This window comes from Pantherophis guttatus, chromosome 8 (genome assembly GCF_059756535.1).
Source record: "Pantherophis guttatus breed Tessera chromosome 8, ASM5975653v1, whole genome shotgun sequence".
In the NCBI taxonomy this organism is placed as follows: Eukaryota; Metazoa; Chordata; class Lepidosauria; order Squamata; family Colubridae; genus Pantherophis; species Pantherophis guttatus.
The window spans coordinates 69,992,319-70,018,703 of record NC_142070.1 but is presented as its reverse complement, the minus strand read 5'-3'; the positions used below and the strand labels follow the sequence as shown (position 1 = coordinate 70,018,703).

General features: G+C 39.9%; 2 protein-coding genes across 4 annotated transcripts in view; one reads left to right on the top strand and one right to left on the bottom strand.

The window, feature by feature from the left end:
- Window positions 1-1,481: 1,481 nt before the first annotated feature.
- The window catches only part of PPAT (phosphoribosyl pyrophosphate amidotransferase), a 66,571-nt gene continuing 41,667 nt past the window's right edge, over window positions 1,482-26,385 (bottom strand). The window contains exons 2-11 of the mRNA XM_034411390.3: window positions 21,277-21,343; window positions 19,247-19,453; window positions 12,728-12,840; window positions 12,448-12,593; window positions 11,165-11,237; window positions 10,200-10,351; window positions 8,795-8,922; window positions 8,235-8,456; window positions 7,350-7,470; window positions 1,482-5,300 (exon numbers count right to left, since the gene is read on the bottom strand). Coding sequence (XP_034267281.1) covers window positions 5,125-5,300; window positions 7,350-7,470; window positions 8,235-8,456; window positions 8,795-8,922; window positions 10,200-10,351; window positions 11,165-11,237; window positions 12,448-12,593; window positions 12,728-12,840; window positions 19,247-19,453; window positions 21,277-21,343 — 1,405 coding nt within the window. The 3' untranslated portion in view covers window positions 1,482-5,124. The remainder of the gene's footprint in view (window positions 5,301-7,349; window positions 7,471-8,234; window positions 8,457-8,794; window positions 8,923-10,199; window positions 10,352-11,164; window positions 11,238-12,447; window positions 12,594-12,727; window positions 12,841-19,246; window positions 19,454-21,276; window positions 21,344-26,385) is intronic.
- The window catches only part of PAICS (phosphoribosylaminoimidazole carboxylase and phosphoribosylaminoimidazolesuccinocarboxamide synthase), a 57,831-nt gene continuing 55,981 nt past the window's right edge, over window positions 24,536-26,385 (top strand). The window contains exon 1 of one of the 3 annotated variants that reach the window (XM_060690852.2): window positions 24,536-25,027. In XM_060690852.2, the coding sequence (XP_060546835.2) occupies window positions 24,649-25,027 (379 nt within the window). In that variant the 5' untranslated portion in view covers window positions 24,536-24,648. The remainder of the gene's footprint in view (window positions 25,028-26,385) is intronic. The other 2 variants (XM_060690853.2, XM_060690854.2) reach the window with 2 other exon arrangements.

Sequence of the window (26,385 nt, the reverse complement as noted above, 5' to 3'; positions counted from 1 at the left end):
GACCAACTTTTTTACAATGAGGGCACAAATAAATTGAAGAAAAAAAAAAGAAGTGAGTCTAATGCATGCGTGTGTGCCGTGTCGTGTTTTGGTAAGAAGTAAACACAGCCACCTGTGCAGGGCGCATTCTCTCAAAACAATCCTCCTGTGCGGAGCGCATGCATCTCATAATCGCGTCTTGCCGCACTGTACCGAGGCTTGACGAATCGTCATGTCAAATACAAATTCGTCACATCACACACAACGGATCGGATCGGCATCGATCGAATACGGAGATTTACAGTCTTCAAATATCAAAAAGGAGGACATGTAGGACACTTTTCGAGAAAGGACAGAACTTACAAAAGGACTGTCCTCCCTAAAGGACTATTGGTCACCTTAATTTAATTAAATGTGTTATTTAATATTTCTGTCGTGGCTGTTTGCTAAGAACTGATTAATGGTTTCATGTAGTCCTCCATTTGTTTAGTGATTGTTTGAAGTTACAACAGCAATAAAAAGTGACTTTGGATGGCTTTTCACACAACAGTTGTAGCATTCCCATGGTCATCTGATCAAAATTCAGACTTTGGCAATTGGCTCATATTTATGATGGTTGCATTGTCCTGGGGTCATGTCATCATTTTTTGCAACTTTCTGACAAAGTCAATGGGGAAGCCAGATTCAATTAACAAACCATGTTAGTAACTTAACAACTGCAGTGATTAACTTAACAACTGTGGCAAGAAAGGTCATGAAATGGGGCAAAATTCACTTAACAACTGTCTTGCTACCAATAGAAAATTTGGGCTCAATTGTGGTCCTAAATTGAGGAGTAACTGTATTAGCATGTAACGCAGAAAATCTAAATTGGAGAATTAGTTTCATGTCAGACTTCTAGTTATGGAATCTTGGAAGCTTAGAAATAAATCTCTGCAGTGCTCCACAGTTTACCATATGACTTTAGATAGAAACTTTTTTGTGAGTAAAAATAAACAAAAAGCTTTGTTTTATTCTTTATTAAAACTAGTCCTCAATTTCTTAAGGGGTGATGGAAGCAAGTCAGGTATAAGCCCTGAAAAATTAAATAATCTCTTATTACATTAAAAGCCCATAAAAGAATAATTTTCTCAAGTATTTGGATTTCATTTTACCCTTCCTCAAGTCACTTTACTTTTTTCTAAAAGATACGATAAACCAAACTGATCTTTAGCTGAATACTATTGGAAAGCCAAGGTAAAACATGTTGCATGCTTGTTACTAATACTATATGGTTATTTGCATGAGTTAATTTATTAATTTGGCACTTAAGCATTTCTTAAGGAACCATGGGCATTTTTCAGAAGGATAAGAATAGGTAAAACAATATTGCTAATATTATATTGCTAATACTGCTTTGGTACAATCAGTACCGAGTAGGAATCACAATAGACTTAATGCATTCAAATACTGTAATCCATATGGCTTAAAAGTATTTGTTAAAAAACAACAACACACAGTTATACTGAGAGATTTTTAAAAATCCATTTATTTTTTTTCAAAGATAACACATTTAAATGGATAGCATTTCAAGCACTTCCCTTGTTGTTGATGGCAGTCTTATAATTTAAAAGGTAGCAGTTATAGAATGTAAGATATTTTGTGCTTTTGCTGCCTCTTTTCTTCATGAATACCCATATCTTTACCACTTACATAAATGTTTGAAAATCAAATAAAAGTGAAAGCAAAGCTTCCCAGCTCAAACCGTTATTGCACTAAAAACCATTCATAAGCACATTGTGGAAAAAAGTTGGTGTCTTTTTCCTCACAATCATCTCCTGTACAGACTTGGGAAAGAAATTAATTGCTAAAATACATCATGTATATTTGCATTTCATCATCATATATATATATAGCACTGCAACATCCAATAAGTTTCTCTGTGCCCTTTTCCATATAGGAACTAAGGGTTTGTTTTTTAAAAAAGAAAAATTAGATCTTCCAACCATTCTTAGCTCTTCTCATTTCTTTCCCCTGTTCATATATTTTAAATGGTTGCATTTAAAATTGGAAAAAAAATTTTTTAACAATGCCTTCCTCTGCCTTGATTTGGTGTTTCATATTAAGGCATACTATTTTTATACGTAACTTCTAATAATTGCACCAATAGTTGTCTTAATGCACACCATTCCTGATTATGCATACTGACTCTCTCTAGCCAATAAAGGACCTTCTCTATATATTGAAGAAGGCAAATACTGTGGTATTAAAAATCTGCAGGGTCGTAGAAGCTGTGATATTATTACATAATATTACAGCCTTATGAAGCTGTAATATTCCAGAAGGAGCAGACAGAAACACACAGGCAGTAAAGCTTGATCCTACAATACTAAATTATACATCACATTCATCAAAAGAGGTTGACAACAGAAATGGAGTTTGTTGCATCTCCCCCACTGCTTCAGAATTAACTGACTGGAATCCCCAGAGGGAGAATGTTTTGGCATATGACCATCTCTGAATTTTTTTTAAAAAAGGTTAGCTACAAGTATTAGGTATGTTTTTTTGATAGCGTGACCTTAAGAGTTTGCCCCTAGTATTTATTTTCTATATGTAATCTCCGCAAACTAGCGTCATGTTATGATCTACCCCTAACCATTATCGCCTGTATTTTTATTTAATTTATATGGCTGTTCAGATCAGACATTGTGTCATACAATATATAAAAAAAGAAAACAACAGTTTAAGGCATTTATATTTAAATTGTTTTTCAATGGGAGATATTTTCAAGTCATGTTATTGGAATGGCTTTCTATTTTTTGTCTTCCTTGCCACTAAATTTTTTTAAATGTAAACTACAGAAAGCCAAAAAGGTATTTTTGCAGTTTTTTTTCCCTTCCTTAATTTTATTTATCATTTGTGAAATTGATCCACCTCCCAAAGCGAAAAACAAGAAAGTCATTTGTTAGAAAAGCAATAGAGATTGTTGGAGCCCCCCCCCAATATCCAATCAAATTAGAGGAAAGATGCTTTAAAGGTAAAGTGTCCCATACAGGTGGTAACAAGAGTAGCCATGTTTAAATACCAAAGCAGTAGGCAGAGATCAGGTATGTAGATTTAGGTCCATGCACTGGATAATGTTACCCTGGCCTGGTAATGACACATCTGCAGAAGCAACGCACAGGGTATGCCAAGAACCCAACCAAGATTCACAAAAATTTGGGGAGAGGAGTTTTGAGACTTCCGATGTGTTATCCAATCATCTCAGCCACAATGAGAAAAGTTCTCTATATCCTAAATCAGCAATCTGACCTGACTGTATGACAGTCCTACAGAATAGTTGTTAAGTCTTTCGTCAATTACACAGGAAACATTTGGAGTTAGTTTTTGTGCTGACAAACATTATCCAAAATGTGTGGAAATTAATATTTGGAAATGATGGCTGTTTTATTCCCATGCAGAAGACTGTTCAGATGTTAGTGACTATAAGCAGGGTGATAACAGGATAGCCCAACATTTGCTACTGGGCGTGGGTATCTTCTATTGATGTGGAAATGAAATACAGAATGAACAGGAAGGGTAAACATAGTTTATGTTTTCAAGAGACTAAGCACAGCAAGAAGTCCTTCATGTCATTTCTCCAGCAATTAAAAAAAGAACAGTAGCCTGGTGTGAATCATATCTCTGGTAGCTGGACCTTGAGTGTCAGACTGAGTTTTCTCCTAACAAAAAAATACGTTTGGAAAGAAACTTTATCAGTTTGGAAAGTTATAACTACCTCTGATCAGTCACCAAATCCCTTTGTTAGATTATTTAGAGGTTAGAACTTTGGAGTAGGAACACACTTATTTTCTACTTGAAATCAGAAGTGTCATCTGAATTATATAAATGAATTGGCTTTCATTCCAAATACCACCCTCCCAACTATTGTTAAATAGAATAATAATCTGAATGAATACAATGAAATTTTAAATTTAAAATGAAAATGATTAAAACAGCAATATATATTAAATTATTATCATTAAATTTGTTCTAATTGAAATAAAGTTGTGTGTTAATTTTTCAGTGTTTGGAGTCTTCTTTGAAGGCTACCATGTTTCCCCGAAAATAAGACCCTGTTTTATATTTTTTTTGAAACCTGAAATAAGCGCTTAGCTTTATTTTCAGGGAGGTCTTATTATTTTGGGGCGCGGGTAGCAAGATGGGGTTCGTCTTGCTGTCTTACCTGATTTCCAGCTCTGTCTCCCTAACCCTAACTGGAAATGATGGGGACCGGCTGCACATGCGGTTAAATATTTTCGGGGGAGGGTTTATTTTAGTGCTCAAAAGCCCGACTGGGTTTATTATCCGGGGAGGTCTTATTTTCAGGGAAACAGGGTAGTTGCAGCAAAAGAAGTCAACATTTAAGTATTGAATCTGAAAGAAGATACTGAGGAAAATAAGCCCTTATATTTAGTGATGATCAACCGATGATTTTTTTCCTGGCACACCTCTTTAATAAGCAACTTTTATAAGGTATATTTTCCAGACTTTAAAAAAAAAAATAAGGCTGAAGGTATTAGTTGCTATTTGTTTAGCAGTTCCCTGAGGCGCCTTGTCTCAGCCAAGCACTATATAAAAATAATATTCAGTCTTTGGCGGCAGATTACAGCTCAAAGTTGCAGCTTTAAAAAAGTACACTCCATCTATACAGACGAAGGATCCCATATTTCCGGATAAAACCAGTGACAAGAGTAGTGAAATTTAAAAGATCTGTTTGTTGATTTAAGATCAAATTCACATTTTTAAAAAAATGACTGAACACAGCTTAAAATGTGAGATGGCTTAATGGCTCACAACCTCTCACAATGTAATTGTTAAGAAACATACATTATTGTGAGTGAAAGCCTTAGAAGATCACCTTCAAAGTTTCTTGGCAAGATTAGTCCAACAATGGAATCAAGAGATTTTTGCCAGGTCTTTTACTCATTCACACTCCCCTCCTACCATTTCCCCCACTATAGCATTATTGCATGATTGTTTTAAAATTTATTCTTTTTTTGCTCCTTTTTTACCCTCTCCAAATAAGGTTTAAGCAAACGTGAGTGGTTTGATTACTTGCTTAGCAGCAACACAACATTTCATCAGTTCCAAACTTTAAGCCTTTGGTGATAACATTCACAAAATTCACCACTCTAGCTCTACTGGATATACTCCAACCAGGCAAGCTGTACAATGGCCGATTTTCCCGCTTTTGAACTTGTTCGTTTTTAGGTTATTTTCATGGTCTTGTCTTGCTTTTATGCTTTCTTGAACAGACGAAACCAATCCTTCTACTGAGAGGTAAACAACGCTGTCAGCTCCTGAAGAGAAGGAAAATGTATCATTGAAAATTGTACTATCTTACGCTGTCTAAATTGCTTAACTCGAAGATTTTCTATAGTTGGAACTTTAATAAAATATAGTGATTGGTAATTGCACCATTAGAACTACTGACTTAACATGTCGGGTAAATTTGTACAGGTACAAAACCTTCATTTACATTGTAGATTTCAATTTTTTATATATTTTTGGTATCTTTTTTTTAGATACCAAAGATCTCTGCATCTTGGGTTTCTGTTAATTTAGTTACTTGATAATGCTTGTTAATCATAGTTCAATCAAAAGAATGAAAAATGTGTTAAAATGTGTTAAAATATGATATTAATGTTTTATTTTCCAATGACATTCCAACTGTAAAAAGTTCTGTTTTCAGGAAGAGAAATTCCAAATATACAACTAGCAAGGACCTGACATTTTAATTAGATGAATCAATTAACATTAGCTAATCTTGATTCTTCGGATTTAAAAACTTGTTGAGCATTGTTTAGACCTACCTAAGGCAAAGATTTTGGTTTTATCTATATCAGCTGTCAGATTGTATTTCCAATTATATAAGGCAAAATCTGCTGTGCCTTTTATTTAGATGAATGAAATATTGACCAAATATATGTTAGCCACTCTAAACATTCCATATTAATTCTAATCTAATCTTGCAAATTATTTAATGATGTAAGTCTGCAGCACATTAATATATGCTTATTTCATTAAGCAAAGGCATTAATATATGCAGAAAAATCAATGCATTAAATGGATAGTAGAAACAAATTCATGTAAACAATCCTCCTTTAACTAACTACAAACATCTCTGTTTGTGTGTGGAGATAAAACATTGAAAAACAGGGACTTCCAAACCCCTGCTCAGGAGATCCTGTACCAGAGGTGGTATTCTGTTGGTTCGCACCGCTTCGGGTGAACTGGTAGCAGAGATTGCGGGTAAGCCCGCCCACCCAACCCGGCTCAAGTCGTGCTATTTAGAGGCACGTTTTCGAGGCCGGGCGCATGAACAGAAGGTGTGGGAGCAAACAAAGCGAAGAGAATGTGCGCATGGCGAACCGGTGGTAAAGGTAAGTGAAACCCACCAGGGATAGGTTCTACTTACCTTTACTACTGGTTCGCAATGGAAGCACACGCTTTTCTGTGCATGCTCAGATCACTGGTGATGACGTCGTGGCAGGTGGGCGGAGCCTCCTGCCAATTTTACTACCGGTTCTATAGAACTGGACCGAACCAGGGGCAACCCGCCACTGAAACCCACCTCTGCCCTATACCATTCCGGACAAATGACGGTCCAGTGTTTCTTTAAAATCTTCAGTGATGCAGCACCCACAAATTTTGGAGGCAAACCGTTCCACTGATTGTTCTTACTATATCAGGAAATTTCTCCTTAGATCTAGGTTGGATGTTTCTTTAATGATCTTCCACCCATTACTTCTTCTCCTGCCTTCAGGTACTTTTTGGAAAAGTCGAACCCTCATATCTGTGACAGCTTCTCAAGTACTGGAAGACTGCTAGAAGAGTTCACTTTAAACTTCCATGTCCCCAGACACTGCCTCTTTTATACAAAATAAAGTATCTTTTGCACATTCCAGTACTTGAAGAAATTATGAGGAAAAAAATAAACCCCATTCCCACATAGATCCTGAATATGCAAGACTCTGTACATGCAAAGGTCTTTGGTTATATCATAGTTTTTCTCCATTCAAGAAATAACATTGTCTATTCAAAATTAAGCAACTGATTCCTATTGGGCTTGTTCTAATTCCAATAAATGAGAAGAGCATTGAAGTTCAATACGTCTGGAAAATTTAACCCATCATTTCAAAAGAGGATCATGTCAGCTTTTACATGATATAAAGAGACACAGGTGAAAGGCTAATATTCTATGAATTTCTGCAATGCTATAACCACCAACACAACCTGATTAATTATAACTGTAACAATCTCTGCTGTAATAACTCAATTTGTCTTCAAGATTAACCTGGCTACTCTTCTAAAACTTTTGCTTGAATGAAAAAGAAAATATTTTTTACCTATGTACCCCGCTAGGTCTTTAAATTCAGGCCTGTTTGCAATAAGTTCTTCTTTTGTTGGAATGTTTATTCCCATGTAACATGGAAATTTTATTGGAGGTGAAGCCACACGGATGTGCACCTGTGAGAGGAAATGCTATTATGATACTGGCAGGTTTTAATTACGTCATAATTTGCAACGGGCAACTTGAGTCAACTTCAGATGCTACCATGTTTCCCCGAAAATAAGACCCTATCTTCAGGGGTGAAATCCAGCAGGTTCTGGAGAGCCGGTAGCGGAAACTTTGAGCAGTTTGGAGAATCGGTAGCGGAAATTTTGAGTAGTTCGGAGAACTGGCGAATACCACCTCTGGCTGGCCCCTGAATGGGGTGAGAATGGAGATTTTGCGATATTCTTCCCCAGGAGTGGGGAGGGAATGGGGATTTTGCAGTATCCTTCCCCTGCCACGCCCACCAAGCCACACCCACAGAACCAGTAGTAAAAAAATTTGGATTTCACCACTGCCTGTCTTATATTTTTTTGAACCCCGAAATAAGCGGTTGGCCTTATTTTTGGGGAGGTATTATTTTGGGGCATGTGGAGCAAGATGGGGATCTTCTTGCCGTCTTACCTGATTTCCAGCTCTGTCTCCCTAACCCTAACCAGAGGAAATGGCAGGGACCGGTTGCGCATGCGTTTAAACATTTTCGGGGAGGGCTTATTTTCAGGGAAACACGGTACAAGGATAAGAGTAAGAACAGAAGACACTGTTGAAGAATTGACTGGGTTTGTCTTAGTAGCAAGAAGAGTAGTAGTTAGAAGCAGAAGAGCATTGAAAGAGAAACAAGTTAGTCATGAAACATCTCTTCCCCTTCGTTTCCCTCTACTCTGATATGCACACTTACCTCCTTAGCACCAGATTCTCTCAATAGTTTAATTATTGGGGAAATAGTGTTGCCTCGCACGATTGAATCATCAATAAGGACAACTCGCTTTCCCTTGAAGTTGTCCGACAAGACTCCAAATTTTTTGGCCACTCCCAGCTGTCTTAACCTCATGTTTGGCTGGATGAAAGTTCTTCCTACATATCTGTTTTTGCAAAGCACTTCAACGTACGGTAAGCCACACTGAAAACAAGCAAAACAACAAAGATCTAGTACATTTCTGGTGCAGTGATTAAAATAATTTCCATTATCAAATTGGTTTGCAATGAACTGACTTTTTAATTCATCGCTTTGAACTGCACAAAGGAAAGGCCAAATGGCTCAAAATCTGTATTAGTACAATTCCCTCTTTTTCTTTGTAACACGATTTATTCATTTGGTATTCTAATTCAGAGTAAAAGTAACAGACAAAGTATTTTTTTTTATCAATGTTTTCCTGATGTTTTATTTTGTATCGGGCTCAAATGGATTATAAATTATAATTTAAAAAAACAATTAAAAACAAGGGTATAAAGAGGTACCTTCTGTGCATAGCCAAGGGCTGCAGGAGTTGCAGATTCTGGGACTGTGCTAACCAAATCTGCTTCCACTGGGGCCTCAATAGCAAGCTGTTGACCGCATCTCCTTCTTACAGAATATACCATTTGACCTATGTGAAGAATGAAAACGTTGGGTGTGTTTTTATGCCGAATTGGCCATAAATCTCTCTTCTGATTTTAAAATTACACTTCTAATAGAAGTGCCACTTTAATTTAGCTTTCTGAGAAGCACCTAAGTTTCAACTATGATGGTCAGGTCTCATGAAAACTTGACCTAATAAATTCAGATTCTTTTAAATTTACATAGCAATTTCCATATTATGCATCCAAGAGCCTGTAATATCAATAATACTTAAGACTTATAGACTGCTTCACAGCGCTTTTACAGCCCTCTCTAAGCAGTTTACAGAGTCAGCATATTGCCTCCGACAATTTGGGTCCTCATTTTACCCACCTCGGAAGGATGGAAGGCTGAATCCACCTTGAGCCTGGTGAGATTCGAACTGCCAAACTGCAGGCAGCCAACAGTCAGCAGAAGTAGCCTGCAGAACTTCATTCTAAGTATTGTGCCACCACGGATTTGCTGTAAGAGCCAATCCAGGAAGCCAGAACTATACAATTAGTCCTTGAATTACAACCATTCGTTTAGTGACCATTCAAAGGTACAACGGGACTGAAAAAAGTGATTGTTTTTCACCATTGCAGCATCCCCAAGATCACATGATCAAAATTGGGACACTTGGCAACTGGTTCATATTTTATGACGGTTGCAGTGTCCTGGGGTCATGTCACCTTTTGCGACAGTCTGACGAGCAAAGTCAACGGGGAAGCCAGATTCACTTAACAACTGTGTTACTAACTTAACAATTGCAGTGATTCACTTAACAGCTGTGGCAAAATTATGTTGAGCTTCATGGAAGAGTTTGAAATGCTGCTTCTCCAAATATTTCCCCCACCTGTGCTAAATTGCGCCTTACAAGATAAGCTGTTAACTGATTTGCCTGCTATTGCTTACTTGTTTATGTCTGTTTTTTTCTATTTCTTTCTGAAGCCACCTTCCAATTTCTATTAATTCTTCACAATACAATTTTTCACCCATCAATACTATAATCCCACCCCTTATGAAAAGAAAGCAATGGAATTTACAAAGAACTGAAATGCCTTTCATGCTAACGATGTCGTATTGTTAAATAATCCTATCTAATTCTGCACACATAATGGAAACCTTCCTCTTGATTCTACAAGAGGATCAACACTGATAAAATTTGTTTTGTAACATTTCTCTAAAGCACCCAGTAAAATGTTAAGATTTGTTTAGAATAACTTTGTAATTTTTAAAATCTAAAATAATGTATCCCAAGTCAAAGATGATTTGGGGATAGGTTACCTTCGAAGATGCTATCTGGCCTCGCAAAGTATACATATTCAAAAATGCAGAATGCTGCTGGATCTCCTTGAGGTCTCGGTACAATATCTAAAGTTTGGACATCATATCTGGATATTTTCACAATCTCTCCAGGCATGACTTCCCGATAGTATCTTGAAAATATAGTTGTACATGTTAAACACCCCAGCAGCTTTCCTTAGAAACACTGGTATTTGGTTATAGAGAAATATCGTTTTCAGATTGGAAAGACAATAACATGTTTTTTCTAAAGAGCAAGGGTATCAACAGAAATCTATATTTATTCTTTATTTTGTCAGATGTTTTTGATCATTATTCTGCACTTATTATTTATTAAATTTATACCTCCTTATAATGAGAAGGCAGTTTTTTAAAAAAATTATCTTCTCAACTTCTAAAAGAACTTACTTCTTCCTTGAAAGTGAAAAATGGAACGAGTTAAAAAGAAAAAAAAATCAATTTTTCTTTGAGGATGCAAATGAAGCAGTCAATTTCAAGACCAAATAAAATATTTTCTTATTCTATATGCATAAACAAAAGCACGATGCTTAGAGCTTAATAGTTTATTCATAATTAGTTTTCACAGATGAATTATTTCATTATTTAACTTTTAAGACAGGAGCGTCAAACTGGCGGCCCACGGGCCAGATGCGTCACACACAAGTTATGTCTACCCCTGCTCGGCGAAGGAAAAAACGGTTGGGATATGTCACGTGATATCAACGTGACGCGGCGAGTTTGACACCTGTGTTTTAGGAAGTGCCCTAATTCCAACATTGCAAAATGATTCAGTGCAATATTGACTTTCAGGTCAAATGCTTTATTGTTTTAAAACTAAATATTGCTGTACTCCAATATGGTAGAAGCAGTACCCAGTTCTTGCTTAAACAGTGAAGAAATTATTATTTGATTTTGATTGCTTTTAAATAAATGAATGATGGACTTACTCTGCACCAATAGATAAAAAGCTACAGGATTCTGAAGATACTACCCAGCCTTCAGTTGCAGCATTATTTTTCCCTGTAATAAATTCAACAATAATTAAAGAAATGTCTTAACAATTCTAAGAACCTCATTTCTGTCCATTTAACTTTACATACTACATTTGCTGTGGCTGCAATTGCTGTTTTCTACAATAACATTGAAGAGGGATGAAGAAACCTATTTAAACAGGCAATAGTCACTTGTAGGATGTAATAAGTACACTGGAATTTTTCAATACACAACAAAATGCCAGTTCACTAACAAAATACATTATTTACGCTTTGCTGTGATAGCAGTATGAAAAATTTATCTCTCTACAGCAAATATACAGTGAAAAGTGTGAAAATAACTAATGTCACATTAGTTAGTCTAGATGCCAAAGATTCTTTTCCAAAATTTAAATCTAGTTCAAATAATTCTAAAAATATTTCTGGAAATCGATCGATGTATTTAAATTAAAATTTACATTGATACATTTGAACATGTTCTTATTCTCTGTCATGATTACCAAAAATAGTTAGTTTCAAATATTATAGATGTCACAGACTAATCATAAACATACCCACTGCATGTTTTACTTTATAGTTTAATTTAATTAGCACATAAGTACATGTTCACTGGAGAATAGGTCAGAAACTTATAAAGATAGGTGATCTTCCCTTAACAATGTGCAGCAATTACATTTTCAAGGTGAAAGGTAGGTGGTTCACTGATTTAAAAAAAAAAGAATTTGAGAAAGGTAACAGTATTTTTTAAATAACGTACTTTCAACCGTAGTTCTCAAAGGAGTGTATTCAGGGGTGGGCTTCAGATCCTTTAGCAACGGGTTGGCTGCCCTGTTGCTGGGTGGGCGTGGCCATGGTGGGTGTGGCCTAGTCAGCCGCTTGCACCACGGGGTGTGTGTGTGTCTTTTTTGCCCTCCCCAGGCTCCAGAGGCTTTCGAGCCTCCGGGAGGGCGAAAACAGCTTCCCCCGGGATCCGGAGCCCCTCCAGAGGCTAGAAACAGGCCTGTTTCCAGACTTCCAGAACCTCCGGTAGGCCCGGCTTTTGTCCTCCCAGGCCCTCCATGCGGCCCCTGCACTTACCTGGAATGATGAACGGGCCGTGTGGAGACTCCTGGGTGGGGCGGAGTGGGCATGGCCAGCCAGGGGTGGCGTTTGGGGGTTCATTGAACCCCAGTGATCCTTGGCTAGAGGATCGGCCAAACCCTGCCGAACTCCCAGGAGCTCACATAGGGAAATCATACCTTTTCCATTGATATCACCTACTGGAACAAGGCGGCCAATACAGAGAGGACGGTTCCCATAGGGATCACGAACTGCATAAATAATGTCTTTATGCATCATCAGAAGTGAATATGAAGTGGGTGTTTCGTTCATCAAATTTTTAATCCTGAAATAGAAAAGCTAGTTTAATACACTTCTTATTACAAGAATTCCAACAAGGGGGGTGGGGACGTTGGCCTTGCGTAAATGAAGGTCTCTTTTATTGATTTTAATTCTTTTCTCATGAGGCACAAGATTTACCTTGCCACCCAGTCTGGTGTATCATCTTGCTCTAAAGGAGGGGTGAATGCCAACAGTTGAGTGATCAGTTCGCTATCAGAACTGGTAGACAGTCCCACTCCATGACGCATTAGCTGCATAACAAAAGACAAAGGATTATTATAGATCAGTGATGGCTAACCCTTTGCTCTTCCAGTGCCAAAAGCACGTGTGTGTGGTGGCACCCATAATGCAATGTGTGGCCCTCGCGCATGTGCACACGACCGCCCCACCCCACCACGCATGCGCACATGACCCCCCATGCCTACTTGGCCTCCTGCACCATGGTGGTGGTGGGTGTTTTCGCTCCCCCAGGCTCCGCAGGCTTTCCTCGAGCCTTTGGGAGAAAATGGCCTCCCCCAGGTTCTGGAGGCCCTCTGGAGGCCAGAAACGGGCCTGTTTCCGGACTTCCAGAAGGCCTGTTTTTCTCCCTCTCCAGGCACTGCGCGGGTCCTGCACTTACCTGGCATCCAAAATGGGCAGTGTGGAGCCTCCTGGGCCCAAATACGGGCTGTGGGGAGGGGTGCATTGCTCCCTCCCACACTCTGCCCCCCACGGATGTGCAGGCGAACCCCCGCATGCGCATGCATCTCCCGCATGCGCCTCGCTCCCTGCGCATCCTGAAAATCAGCTGGCCGGCAGGAGGCATGCGTGCGTATGCGCAGTGGAGCTGAGCTGAGCTGGACAACGGCTCGCATGCCCGCAGAAAAGGCTCTGCGTGCCAGCTGTGGCACACGTGCCATAGGTTCGCCATCATGGTTATAGATAATTATAGTGCGTGCTCTCTCTCTCTTTCTCCCCCCCTCCGTGTGTGTGTGTGTGTGTGTGTGTGTGTGTGTGTGTGTGTGAAGTTGGCAGCGTGCCAATGGGGACAGCTAAATAAATGCAGTTGACCATGCAATTAATTCAGCACTCTGTGAGGATGGTAAACTTTTTATTCAGCATGCAAAAATGATGCAAAAGTTGACGTTATGGTTACATTGATTGTTGCCAATATAACAGATTAACCACATAGCATAGCACTGTGTTAAATTATATACTGCATTCTAACGCGCACTGAAACATTTCTTTCTATGCATAATAATAAATATGCTTTGATCAAAGATACAGAGATTAAATCAGGAAGCAGCTGCCTTTTCCAGTCGTAACTAAGATGCCCCCACCCCCAAACTTAAAACATTTTGACTGTGAAGCCTGCATTACTGGGGAAACAACACAGAGGGTTTTGGCAACTTTAACAAAAGAAAGGAGACTTCCATTTTTCAGAGAACGGGTAAGCAGCCTGAGCTGCCCAGATACACTCAGCATGTCAGCTGTCTCACTAGAGGCATTGGCGTATTGGATCACTGCTACGTCACCTTAAAAGGTGCTTGCCGCTCTCTCCCAAGAGCAGGTGTCTTTCTGATCATTTGTATGATCCATCTCCTCCCTCCCTACAGGCAGAAACTTAAAACTGCAAAGCCTATGGCCAAAAACAGCGAAGTCTTGCATTGAGGAATCAAAGTTAGAGCTTCAGGCTTGCTTTAAGTACGCAAACTGAAGTTGTTTTTGAAGCTGTTTCAGAGGGCTCGGATAAATTCACGGATACTGTGACATACGGCTTGCTTCTGTGAGGAGATGTGTGTGCCTACCAAGAGCTTGCGTATACATACATACATACATACATACATACATACATACATATATACACACACACACATATATATATATTCTTACTTCTTCGTAGGGTTTATGTGTGTCTTTCCTCTAGCCAGGTTTTCCCTACGTAACCAAGGTTTTTCTGCAGCCCCAGCTCAGAAGAAGAGTCGATGTGATTCTACTGAGCTGGGGTTGCAGAAAAACCTTGGTTACATAGGGAAAACCTGGCTAGAGGAAAAACACACACACACATACACACACACACACACACACACACACACACACACAATAACAAGCCTTGGTTCACAGCTATGTTTAAGCAGCTACGTTGTGCCAAAAAGGAGGCCTACACAGGAAAGGAAGACAGGATTTTTTACAATCAGGCCAGGAACGTAGCAAAGTGGCAAAGCAGAGTGGCAAAGAGAATCTACTCCGAAAAGGGGAATGGGAAAACTCGCCACAGCCGACTCACTGCAAGACAACCCGTTGCGGGACAATTTAACAATTCTATTTAATTATTTAAAATAAGTAACAATGATTTTAATTTTTGCCGTTCACAATGCATTCTGTCCCTCCTTTAATGATTCTGTTCCACCCTTCCTTTGAGATTAGTGTAACTCTTGTCCTGCAGTGAGTTGTCCCATGGCAAAATGGTCGTGGCGAGTTGTCCTGCAGTGAGTTGGCCATGGCGAGTTGTCATAGACCCTCCAAAAAAATTGAGAAACCAGTTCTCAGCTATTGAACCAGCAACTGTGAGGAGAAGCCTGAAGAATATCATTGTAAGGGACCTCCCTTCCTTTACTGAGAAGAATTGGCAACTGGCAGATGACCTGAATGTGTTCCACTGTAGGTTTGAGAAGATGTCAGTGTAATCTATCGCTATCTTCCCCATCTCAGATACATATAACACACAGATACATACAACAGCCGCCAAATTTAGGGGGCGTGCATAAGCGCACCAGCGTGCCTACCGTCCCTGTCCTACTGTCCCCATTTATATGTAATCATTCTATGTGTTTATGGCTTCGTTTTGCCTATTTATATCCTTTTATTTGTACCAATTTTTTTCATGTGTCCATGTCTATGTCTATACTTTTTCTTGTTTCCTTGTACTTGTTGACAAATAAATCAATCAATAAATCAATCAATAAATCAATAAATCTCCTACACCTATCTCATCACCAGGCCCAGGTGGAATAACTCCTTGCTTGAAAGCTCATGCTGAACAACAGCCCCCATATTCACCCACATCATTAATAAGTCACTGGAGATGTGTCATGTCCCTTCTTGCTTCAAATGCCCTATTATCATCTCGGTTCCTAAGAAACCCTCCATCAGTAAGCTAAATGACGACAGCTCTGACATTTGTAGTTATAAAGACCTTTGAGACGTTAGTGCTAACTCCGAATCCCTTGGACTGCAAGGCGATCAAATCGGTCAGTCCTAGAGGAGATCAACCCTGACTGCTCTTTAGAAGGCCAGATCCTGAAGATGAAACTCAAATACTTTGGCCACCTAATGAGAAGGAAGGACTCGCTGGAGAAGAGCCTAATGCTGGGAACGATGGAGGGCAAAAGAAGAAGGGGATGGCAGAGTCAAAATGTTTTAAATTGGGGGGGGCATCTTAGTTACGACTGGAAAAGGCTGTTACTACTGCTACTGCGGTTCTGTTCTATCCTAATGCAATTGACCGAAATAAACCAGTGTGCTTGAATGGAACAAGGAAAAAAAAAAAAACTTGGATCAAAAGATAGAACCAAATAGATTTTGTATTCCATATTTCTCATTCACAGAATGTCTACAAAAAAAACCCTTGTGAGTCTGTAAGGGTAGGATTTCTCATTTTAAATTTAATATCACTGTCTTAATTAGTATAGTGCAGCAGTTGAAGGCACTGGACTAAGACAGAAATAATCAGGTTTGAGAGTCTCTTTAGATATGGGAATCAACTTGGTGATTTTGGGTTAGGCAGTTTCCCCCAGCCCTAGACTGGGAAGTTGAAAAACATCTTGCACTGGATCAGCATAGTAAATAATGATATCTAGCCTTCAACGTATCAATTTATTTTTAATATGTTGACCCAATTCAGAACAAACCAATGAAGAAATCTTCACACTGCAGTGGATTGATTCAGGTTGTTGGTAATTATATACTAATTATAGAAGAATAGCCACATAATAGTCACCACTTTTGTGTGCAAATTCTCTCATTTCTACCAATGGGATGTTAAATGTACATCTTCTCAGTCATATTCAGAAGCTGCACAGAGTAAATTTCCAGAAGTAATTTACTTCTTTGGCAATTTGTTTCATTCACAACTACAGATATGGTAGTGAACTGAACTGCACTCAAAACAATCAATTATCAGATTTACGTTGTGTGTGTGGGAATGCGGTGGCCATAGTACATGTATAGACCAGTCTAACTGGTTGGACACTGTATGGAGCTTGGCACCGAAATAATCTGACTATGAAAAGCGGGTTCATATGGATACTCTCTAAAGGGCCCTATTCGTTCTCTCTTTGTTCATAACATAGACTGTATTTGCAAAGCCAGAGACATCTCCTTCTGCTACATTCCTGAGGGCTGAGATAATCTCTGATAACGGGAGACGGGGAGATGGGCCTCTCTGCTAGCAGAAGGCAGAAGCTGGGAGAATTGAGTTTAGTTTTTCCTTAACTTTCGCTTTCCTAGAATTCACGTGATTTACTGTAATTGGTAAGAATGTGAAACTTATATGGAGAATATATGGATGCTTTTCTATTTCTTGTATGTAATATGAGATGTGTAGCCATAATAACGCCTTCTGATGACGCTGTATTTTGATAACTAATAAAAGAGATGGTAGCCTTTTGTTCGCTGCTCTCTCACCACGAGAAACACCTGCGTTTGTGCTTTCTCTAATCTGGACTACTCGTGAGAAGCCCACCAGGATGAATGCAACAGTGTGTGGTAGAGAATGAATTAAAGGTGAACATGATGCTGATTGGCACTCTTCTCTTCTCACCAGACTTCCTGCTTGTGAGAGAACAAGGGGCCAGAGAATAAGCAGACCATATCTATAGGCCTTAAACCTATGGGGCTGTTAACCATCACCTAGGCCAGTGGTCGGCAAACCACGGCTCGTGAGCCACATGCGGCTCTTTGGCCCCTTGAGTGTGGCTCTTCCACACTTGTGATGCCCTGGCCGGCTGTGGCTGAGCCGGGAGCGGGCGTACACGCAGGGAGACCCTCCTCAAGCGAGCGCCAAAGCTCAGGAAAGGTGCGCGCAGGGTGGGCAGCGGCTTGCTTAAGGAGGGTCTTCCCACGTGTGCGCATGCTCCTGGCTCAGCCACAGCCGGCCAGGGCATCATGAGAGTGGGAGGAGGAGGAGAGTGCAGGAGAGAAGCTACCCTGTACCTACCTTCGCGCCACATTTGCACGTAAGGCAGCCTTTGCTTCCTGCCGCTTCAGGCTGGAGTTCGCACCCTCCGCACTCAGCCGAAGAGCTGCTGGGGGTGGGGGATGAAACAGCAAGGCGATGGCCAGAGCATTAGTGCAGGAAAGAAGCCCCATCCTGTTAAGACCCTCCTAATTGAGCAGCTGCTCATCCTGCGGGTGCCTTTGCTGTGCTTTGGTGCTCGTTTGGGGAGGGTCTCCCCGCCCATACACACGCTCCTGGCTCAGCCACAGCCGTCCAGGACATCACAAAAGGAGGGGGAGGCGGAGGACGATCGCCCGAAGGGAGGGGGAGAGACACAGAGAGAGAGAGAGATGGGAGAGAGAGAGAGAGACATAGAGACACATACAGAGTGATACATAGAGAGGGGTGAGAGAGGGGAAGAAAGGGAGAGATACAGAGGGAGAGAGACATGGGGGGAGAGAGGGGGACCTAGGAAGAGGGGGGGAGAGACAGAATGGTTTTGTGGCTGGGTAGGCGTGGCGGGGGGGGTGTCATGTGACTGGGTGAGTGAGTGACATCGAGTTGGCCATGCCCACCCAGGTTTTGTGGCTCCGGTGTGTTTTTTTTCTGTGGGAAACGGGTCCAAGTAGCTCTTTGAGTGTTTAAGTTTGCCGACCCCTGACCCAGGCAGATGTGGTACGCCTAAAGAGCATGCATTTCAGGCATCCATATGGAAGAGTCTTCTGAGGGAGAATGACTGAATGTTGAATGCATGAGTGATTATAAACTGATTTAGAGGGGACAGGATGGAAAAGATTTCAGAATAACAGAAGCCCTATAGTATTTCAGACAAACTCTCTTCTTAAAAACGTCCAGTGATGAAACATTCACAACTTCTGGAGGTAAGTTGTTCCACTGATCAATTGTCAGGAAATTTCTCCTTAGTTCTAGGTTGCTTCTCTCCTTGATTAGTTTCCACCCACTGCTTCTTGTCTTGCTTTCAAGTGCTTTGGAGAATAAGAAGACTCTCTCTTTTTTGTGGCAACCACTTAAATATTGGAACACTGCTACCATGTCACCCCTAGTCCTTCTTTTCATTAAACTAGACATACTCAATTCCAGCAGCCATTCTTTATATCTTTTAGCCTCCAGGCCCCTTTATTGCTCTTCTCTGAACTCTTTCTAGAGCCTCAATATCTTTTTTACATTGTGGTGGCCAAAGTTGCATGCAGTAACTTGTATGAAGATGAGCTTCATACAAGCTCAGATTGCTGTTGTGCATTAGGGCTGGGTTTAGGATTCAGGTTTCCTTCCATCTGACCTCAATTGCTACAACCTATACATACAGTCTAATGAATTTGGACTGTACTCTTAAAATGATCTTTGCATCCTATTATTACTAAATGGATATAAACCTTCTCTATTATGAGTGAATTTACTCTCCTTTTCCGCTTTCTCATCTTAGGAAAACAGATCCCTACCTTTCTTCTCAGCCGCATTGCATTTGTTAGCTCTCCATTGTGGGCAACTGCAATCTTCCCGTGCAAAGTTTCCACCACGAACGGTTGACAATTATCAAGGACAGACACCCCAGAGGTAGAGTATCTTGTATGGCCGATTCCAAGATTTGAAACGTAGAGCTTCTTCAGGCTATCTTCGCTGAACACGTGATTGACAAGACCCATTCCCTGCGAAGAAAAAGGAAAGGGGATGGATGAACTAAAACAGAGTTTCCAGGATTGCTTACAGTGGACAGCAGTGTAAAACTAATGAGCTAATTCAGAAGAAAAAGCTCTACTTATTTGACATTTATTTACAAAACCTATAAGACTGCCTGTCTCATTCAATGAGTCTAGACCAGAGGTCTCCAACCTTGGCAACTTTAAGACTTGTGGACTTCAATTCCCATAATTCCTCAGCCAGCTGAGGTGAGGAATTCTGGGAGTTGAAGTCCACAAGTCTTAAAGTTGCCAAGGTTGGAGACCCCTGGTCTAGACAACTCAAACAATCCAAAAAACCATGGTTAAAAACAAAAGTGCCATTCCTCCTCCTCCTAGATCAAATATCTGCTCAGCTCAACCCCCATCCTAGCCCAATGGCTGGATGAAAAGGCAGGTCTTTGTAGCTCTATGGAAGAATAAAAAGGTAGGAATCCCTCAGATCTCAGGTGGGACAAAGTTCTAAAGAGCTTGCCTTCCAAGACCTATCAGGTGGCAACATTTAAGGAAGGACACCTTGGGCCCACCAACCCTATCTAGCTTAGTATGATGGGAAGATACCTTGGGGGAGACTGCCTGCAAGTAACCTAGAGCAGGGGTCAGCAACCTGCGGCTCTGGAGCCGCATGTGGCTCTTTCATCCCTCTGCTGCAACTCCCTGTCGCCAGTCCGCTCCACAATTGATAGGGCTTTCGGTTAGGACTGGTAGAGGAAAAAGGATGCCACACTAGGAGGAGACTCTATGGTGTGGGAACCGGACTTCCGGTTGGCTCCAGAATTGAACAGGGGGTTTCCAATTAGGATCTTTATGGCTCTTTGAGTGTTTAAGGTTGCCGACCCCCGACCTAGACCTTTGCCATTTGGTGTTTTAACCAGCACCTTGAATTGCACTGGGAAAGCAACTGGAAGTCAATGTAGCCCACACAGCACTGGTTTACTCAAGTGAACCAGAAGGCAAGCAATCCATGCCACTGTATTCTGAAGCTATTCAGTTGTAGCTTCCAGATGGTTTCAAGGGCAGCCCCATGGCGCGTAATCCACCAGGGAGGTGATTAAGACATCCCTTAACTAAATCCATTAAATCAATTTACAACACACACAAATACATTATCCTTTTCTAAATATTTTTTCACCTTCCTCTTGTGACAAAGTTACATTCATTACTTTATAATGCTCTTTATAAGATTTTGATGGTTAGATTTATGAGTGTTACAAATTACAAGTTTGAGTGTCAAAATCCTGCACAGATGACCTTCTTTACGTCATTCATATATATGTACATACATACATACACAGTATGTTACAGAAGTGAGTACACCCCCTCACATTTTATAAATATTTAAGTATATCTTTTCATGTGACAACATAAAGTAGTGAGTATACAGCTTGTATAACAGTGTAAATGTGCTGTCCCCTCAAAATAACGCAAGAGAGAGAGAGAGAGAGAAAGAAAGAAAGAGAGACAGAGAGAAAGAGAGAGAGAGAGACGGGGAAAGAGAGAGAGAGAGAGAGAGAGAGAGAGAGATGGAGAGGGAGACGGGACAGAGAGGGAGAGGGAGATATGGAGAGGGAAATATCTTGAGTTCTTCCAGCATTCATATTTAAAGAGAGAAAACAAATTAGAGTAATCTCCACATCTTCTTCTTTTACCCCAAGGACTAGGCTGGGCACAGCTCCTTCTAGAGAAAATCTATTTATGAGGCAGCTAAAGTTAACACCAGTTTAATGGCTCATCAACATAATCTAAATCATCTTCTCCTCCCTTCCCCCCTCAGGAATGCCAGATAATATTACCTTGTGCACTTTGAAAGAATGGGCTGATTCTCCATCACTTGTCACAATCCCCGCACTCTCTTGGCCTCTACGAGAAAAGGAAGAGTAGGTAAGGAATCTGTATTTCTGAGACTGGATCTTTATGTCACCCAAAAGGTGCCATTCATGGCTGAGGGATTTTTACAGGTGTTGTGAAGACCCCAAGATCTGCAAAACGTTTTCTAAACTGTAAGAAAATAACTCTTCCTCCTAAAGCAAAAAACCACACACGAAGAAGAACAATAAATAAAAACAATTGTGGGTATGGGAAAGAAACATTCTGTAAAAAGAGACGGTTGATTGAAATTTTAAAGAAAAGTTCTCACACTGCAATATTTAATTGGGGAGATCATTTTTCCTGGTAAATTCTAACGCTGAATTGTGAAAGTGGCGTTCAATGATCCGAAAAGCGGATCCTGTACCTGCAGTAATAAGCTAGGAAGAAAAAGAAGTTCTAATGCTGAATATATGATCTCGGTCCACATACACCCTTTAACTTTGATTCTGCAGACCTCATAGTTATTAGACAAGGATAGGTTTTCATGAGAAGAAAATATATTCCAGAATCCCAAGATCTGAACATTCTAGAGCAGTGGTCCCCAACCTTTTTATCGCTGCGGCCCGCTGAGCGCGCGCAGGGGTGGGGGCACGGCCCAGGAGCTTTTGCGCACGGCCCATTGCGCACGGCCCAGGAGCTTTTGCGCACGGCCCAGGAGCCTTTGCGCTGCAGCGTTCATGTCCCCCGGCCGCTGCGCGGCCCGGTGCCAGGTACTCCACGGCCCGGCACCGGTCCGCGGACCGGGGGTTGGGGACCACTGTTCTAGAGTCATAACTAAAAACGAAAGCATTTTCTCACGGGAAGGATTCTTATAATTAATTCCAAAACAACCTGGACATACAACTCCCCAAAATCAAACTTCTCATTACCTTTTTGCCACTTATCCCCCACCCCATTTCTTTAAAAAATCCTTAAAAATTGTATTTCAAACTACTTTTATTAAGGTTTGAAAGAAACTCAACGACCGTTTTTAAATGTATTGCTCCAAAGATTCCTAAAACCTAAAAAGTTAACATGCATTTTCTGAAAGTGATTTGAAAAGAATGTATGTGTACCCAATTTTATTTTATTTTGACCGTGGTTTGTGGAAAAAGAATATTCCCTTGGGTCCCAAAGCTCTAATTCTAGAGACTGCTGTCTTGCTGTATTCTCATGAGGAGCAACCGTCTGGAGCACTTCTGGGCAATCTCAAGTCTTTTTGTTGTCCAGAGAGCAATTAAAAAAGAGGTGATTTATTTACTGACTCTTCATTCCAGCATGGTTGTTGGCTCTGCTTTTAGTAGAGTCAGTCTTCAGTTGTCATTTCCCACCACCACCACCAGAAATCGCTTTCTCTACTATATTAGAGGTATGGCTTGCAATAGTACATATGAGTGTTTACAGCACCATTTCCCAGTTTGATGCCTTCCATATCAAATTGGACCACAATTCCCAGAATTCCATTAAGCATTGCCGTAGTTCCCATTATATTTGAAGAACCTCAGGTTCGCTGGGATGCCAGGCTCAAAGCATCCCATCAAAAAACCTAGATTAAAGAATCTTTAGTGGGGGAAGAGGGAAAAAAAAGGCATTCCCTTTCCCCTTTTCCTTCTTAGAATCCTTCTGTAATATGAACCTGTTGGCTAGTTATTTAGCTGCCATGGCAACATCTTCCAAGTATTATGGAATACCAAAGGTCCTTTGTTGGCAAGTATGGCATTACTCAGAGGGACCTCAATTAGCACCTGAGATAGTTGCAGAACCCAGATTTGGGGGGGAGAGGAGACACTTAAAAAGAAACATTTATATAGAAGAAATATATCTACACAATATATGTGATTCTTTCCAAAATATCTTCCAAATTCAAATAATGTTTTATTTGAGTATATAAAACAGAAAATGCAAATTTAATTGTAATAATTTGCAAACCAACTGAATTAGTATTGCAGTGTTTCATCTCATTTTCTATTAAGATGAATCTTGCATTTGTAAAGGATGTCATGGATTTGCTCTAGACAATACAAAAAGAATATAGATGTGTTTTCCACACAATCTTGAGCTTAATTTCCTTGGTTTGCTTTTAGCATATTATACTTGATTCACTCAGAAGACTACTGAAGTGGAACTATTACTGAACATCACTGAATTTGCTCAGAATTCAAATTACAGTGACTCCATTAGTTAAGAATCAAAAAAGGTTCTGCGAATGCAAATCAAGCATTTAGGAAAAGGATAAGTATGTGTATGTGTGAAATTATGATTTACAGTTTTGAGAGAGATTCTAAACCATGTGAACAAACAAGTATTTTACAAAACCGAAGGCATTATTTGCTAGCGAATCTGACGAGAATCAAGATGCAAATGTTTTCATTCCAAACAAAATCATAGCCTATAGTTGTGTGTGAGAGAGAGAGAGAGTGTGTGTGTGTGTGTGTTTGTGTATAGAATAGAATAGAATAGAATAGAATAGAATAGAATAGAATAGAATAGAATTCTTTATTGGCGAAGTGTGATTGGACACACAAGGAATTTGTCTTTGGTGCATATGCTCCCAGTGTACATAAAGAAAAATAAAATGCATCCATCAAGAATCATAAGATACAATACTTGATGATAGTCATAGGTTATTAATAAGCAATCAAATGATACTAGGAAACAAACAGAACAATATAAATCGTAAAAATACAAGCAATACGGTTATAGTCATGAGTGGGAGGAGATAGGTAATCATAAGATACAACACTTAGTGATAGTCATAGGTTACTAATAAGCAATCAAATCATACTAGGAAACAAACAGAACGATATAAATCTGACACATAAGTCAGATTTATATGCTGACATAGACGTTGGACAACAGCTCCCATCATCCTCAGCCACCAGCTAGGCTTGTGATCCAATGCCTCTGGAGGGGGCCAGATGGAGGGAAGCTTATTTACAGCTCTCATGTACATTAAGAGCAGAGATTATATTTAAAGCCCATTGCATAACAAAGGTTACAGAATGCATTCCATCTCTGGAATTGTGCTTCATTTTTATTTTTATTTATTTTTTTGCAAAGCAGAAAACAGCTTATTTGGGGGGTGCCAATGATTAACAGACTTTGCAATCATTTCTGCCCGAGCTGCTTTATTTTCCTGCCTCTTAAGACGGAACCTGCTTATTTGGCAGTTTCTCAAGTTACTCCCCTCAGGCAGCTTGAGCCAGTAAAACTGGATCCTTTCATCTCTGTGGAGCTTACTGACAATCAGCCGTCTGGTTTCCTAGGAAACGCAATCTTGGCTAGAAATAGTGAATCATTTCCAGGTCACTTTCAACATGGAGAGTGGAGCAGGAAGGCATTGGACTGAGGAGGAGGTTAAAGCCTTGCTAAGCGTCTGGTCAGAAAAAAATATCAGAAAGCAACTCCATGGGACCTTACGGAATAAAGGGATATTTATTTACATTGCAAAAAGGCTTCAGGAGTTGGGGATCTGCAGAGACTGGAAACAGTGTCGGGCAAAGTATAAAAACCTGAAATATGAATATAGGACAGTTAAATATGCCCACAACTCAGGAGATGCTACCAAGACTATGAAGTTCTTTCATGAGCTGGATGCCATATTGCAACATAAACCTGTCACCCAGTTAACAGAGGAGGAGAACGGCAGGTGTTCATCCAATGACATCATAAATGCCACCAAGGAGAACAATGAAGGTAAAAAAAACAACCACCCCAAACTCTTCTTTTTTCTCTCTCTCTCTCTCTTTTATTGTTGCTATCTAAAATACATACAAGGCTTGTAAAACTCAGACCCATGCAAGGCACTGCAGATTGACATAGTTGGTAGAACAAACCGGCTTAATGCGCTCTCTTATCTGTGTGTCTGTTGGGGAAGGGAGGGGGTGGAAGAGGAGGAGGAGGAGGAGGAGGAGGGTGTCCGCTGCTGAATGTTTCTATAAATACATAAACTTAAGTTAAACCAGCTGCTGGAGCTAGCTAGTTTCCTAAGCCGAATTCCTCTAGAGAAAAACAAAATCAAAACAAAGAAAAAAGAAGAAGAAAAAAAAAAAAGACTAAGGGCCTGCAAACTTCTGCTGGTTTTATTGCTGCTTTATCCGTGCAACATTTTGTGCTGTTTTATAGTTGTGTTGCTAGGTTTGAAGAGAAAATGCTGGGCCACAAGCAATATATATATAAATTTCTGTAACTCCCAGTGATATGTTTATGCCCTGCTAGAATTTAAGCAAAAGGACCAAAAAATGTAAATCACCTGCTAAGCAGTGATGGAAACATGTTGTTCCTTTTGAAATTTTATTTTTCCAAGACATTTATCTCTGGACTATACATTATAAACATTTAAAACACATTGAAGTTCTTTTAAATGGTGAATCAACTGCTGAGATGGCAACCTTCTAAAAACTATATTCACAGGAGTTTTTGCATATTTGTAGGTGATGTATTTTGCTTGCCTGCCGGAAATCGGAAAATATATTATTTGAGAAAGCAAAAAAAAAAAAAAAAACCATATACAAAATCAAGCCACTTGACGAAAATATTTCTTGATAATAAATAAGAGCATGTGTAAATTGATACTTTCAAGTATCAATTTATAATCACAGGAAGAATTTTTTCTTTAAAACATGATCAGGGAAGTAATTGAAAATGTTTCATTTTCTTTAGAGAACTCTCCGTTAAATATCCGATTGTAACAAGAAGAAAGAAAAAAGTCTGCAGAAACCTTGCAATGCATATTAATTTGTTTAAAATTAATAACATAAGCCACTGGATTTTTTTTAAAAAAATAACCATCTTTAAATAAGGCAAAACAATGCAGCAAAAGAGAGGAAAAACCCAAAAGTTGAATCCTCTGTCTAGATAAATAGTCTAGCTGTTTGGTCCAGGTTTTGAGGATGAGGATTGGGGATGATTTTCTGTTTCTGTTTTCACGGTTTATCAGTTCCAATTTACATATACAAATTATATTTATTTATTTATTTAGAGATCTACAAAGAAAAACTAAACCTTTCCCCTTTCTATAAGGACTTTATGCATGTGGATCATATCTATAGATG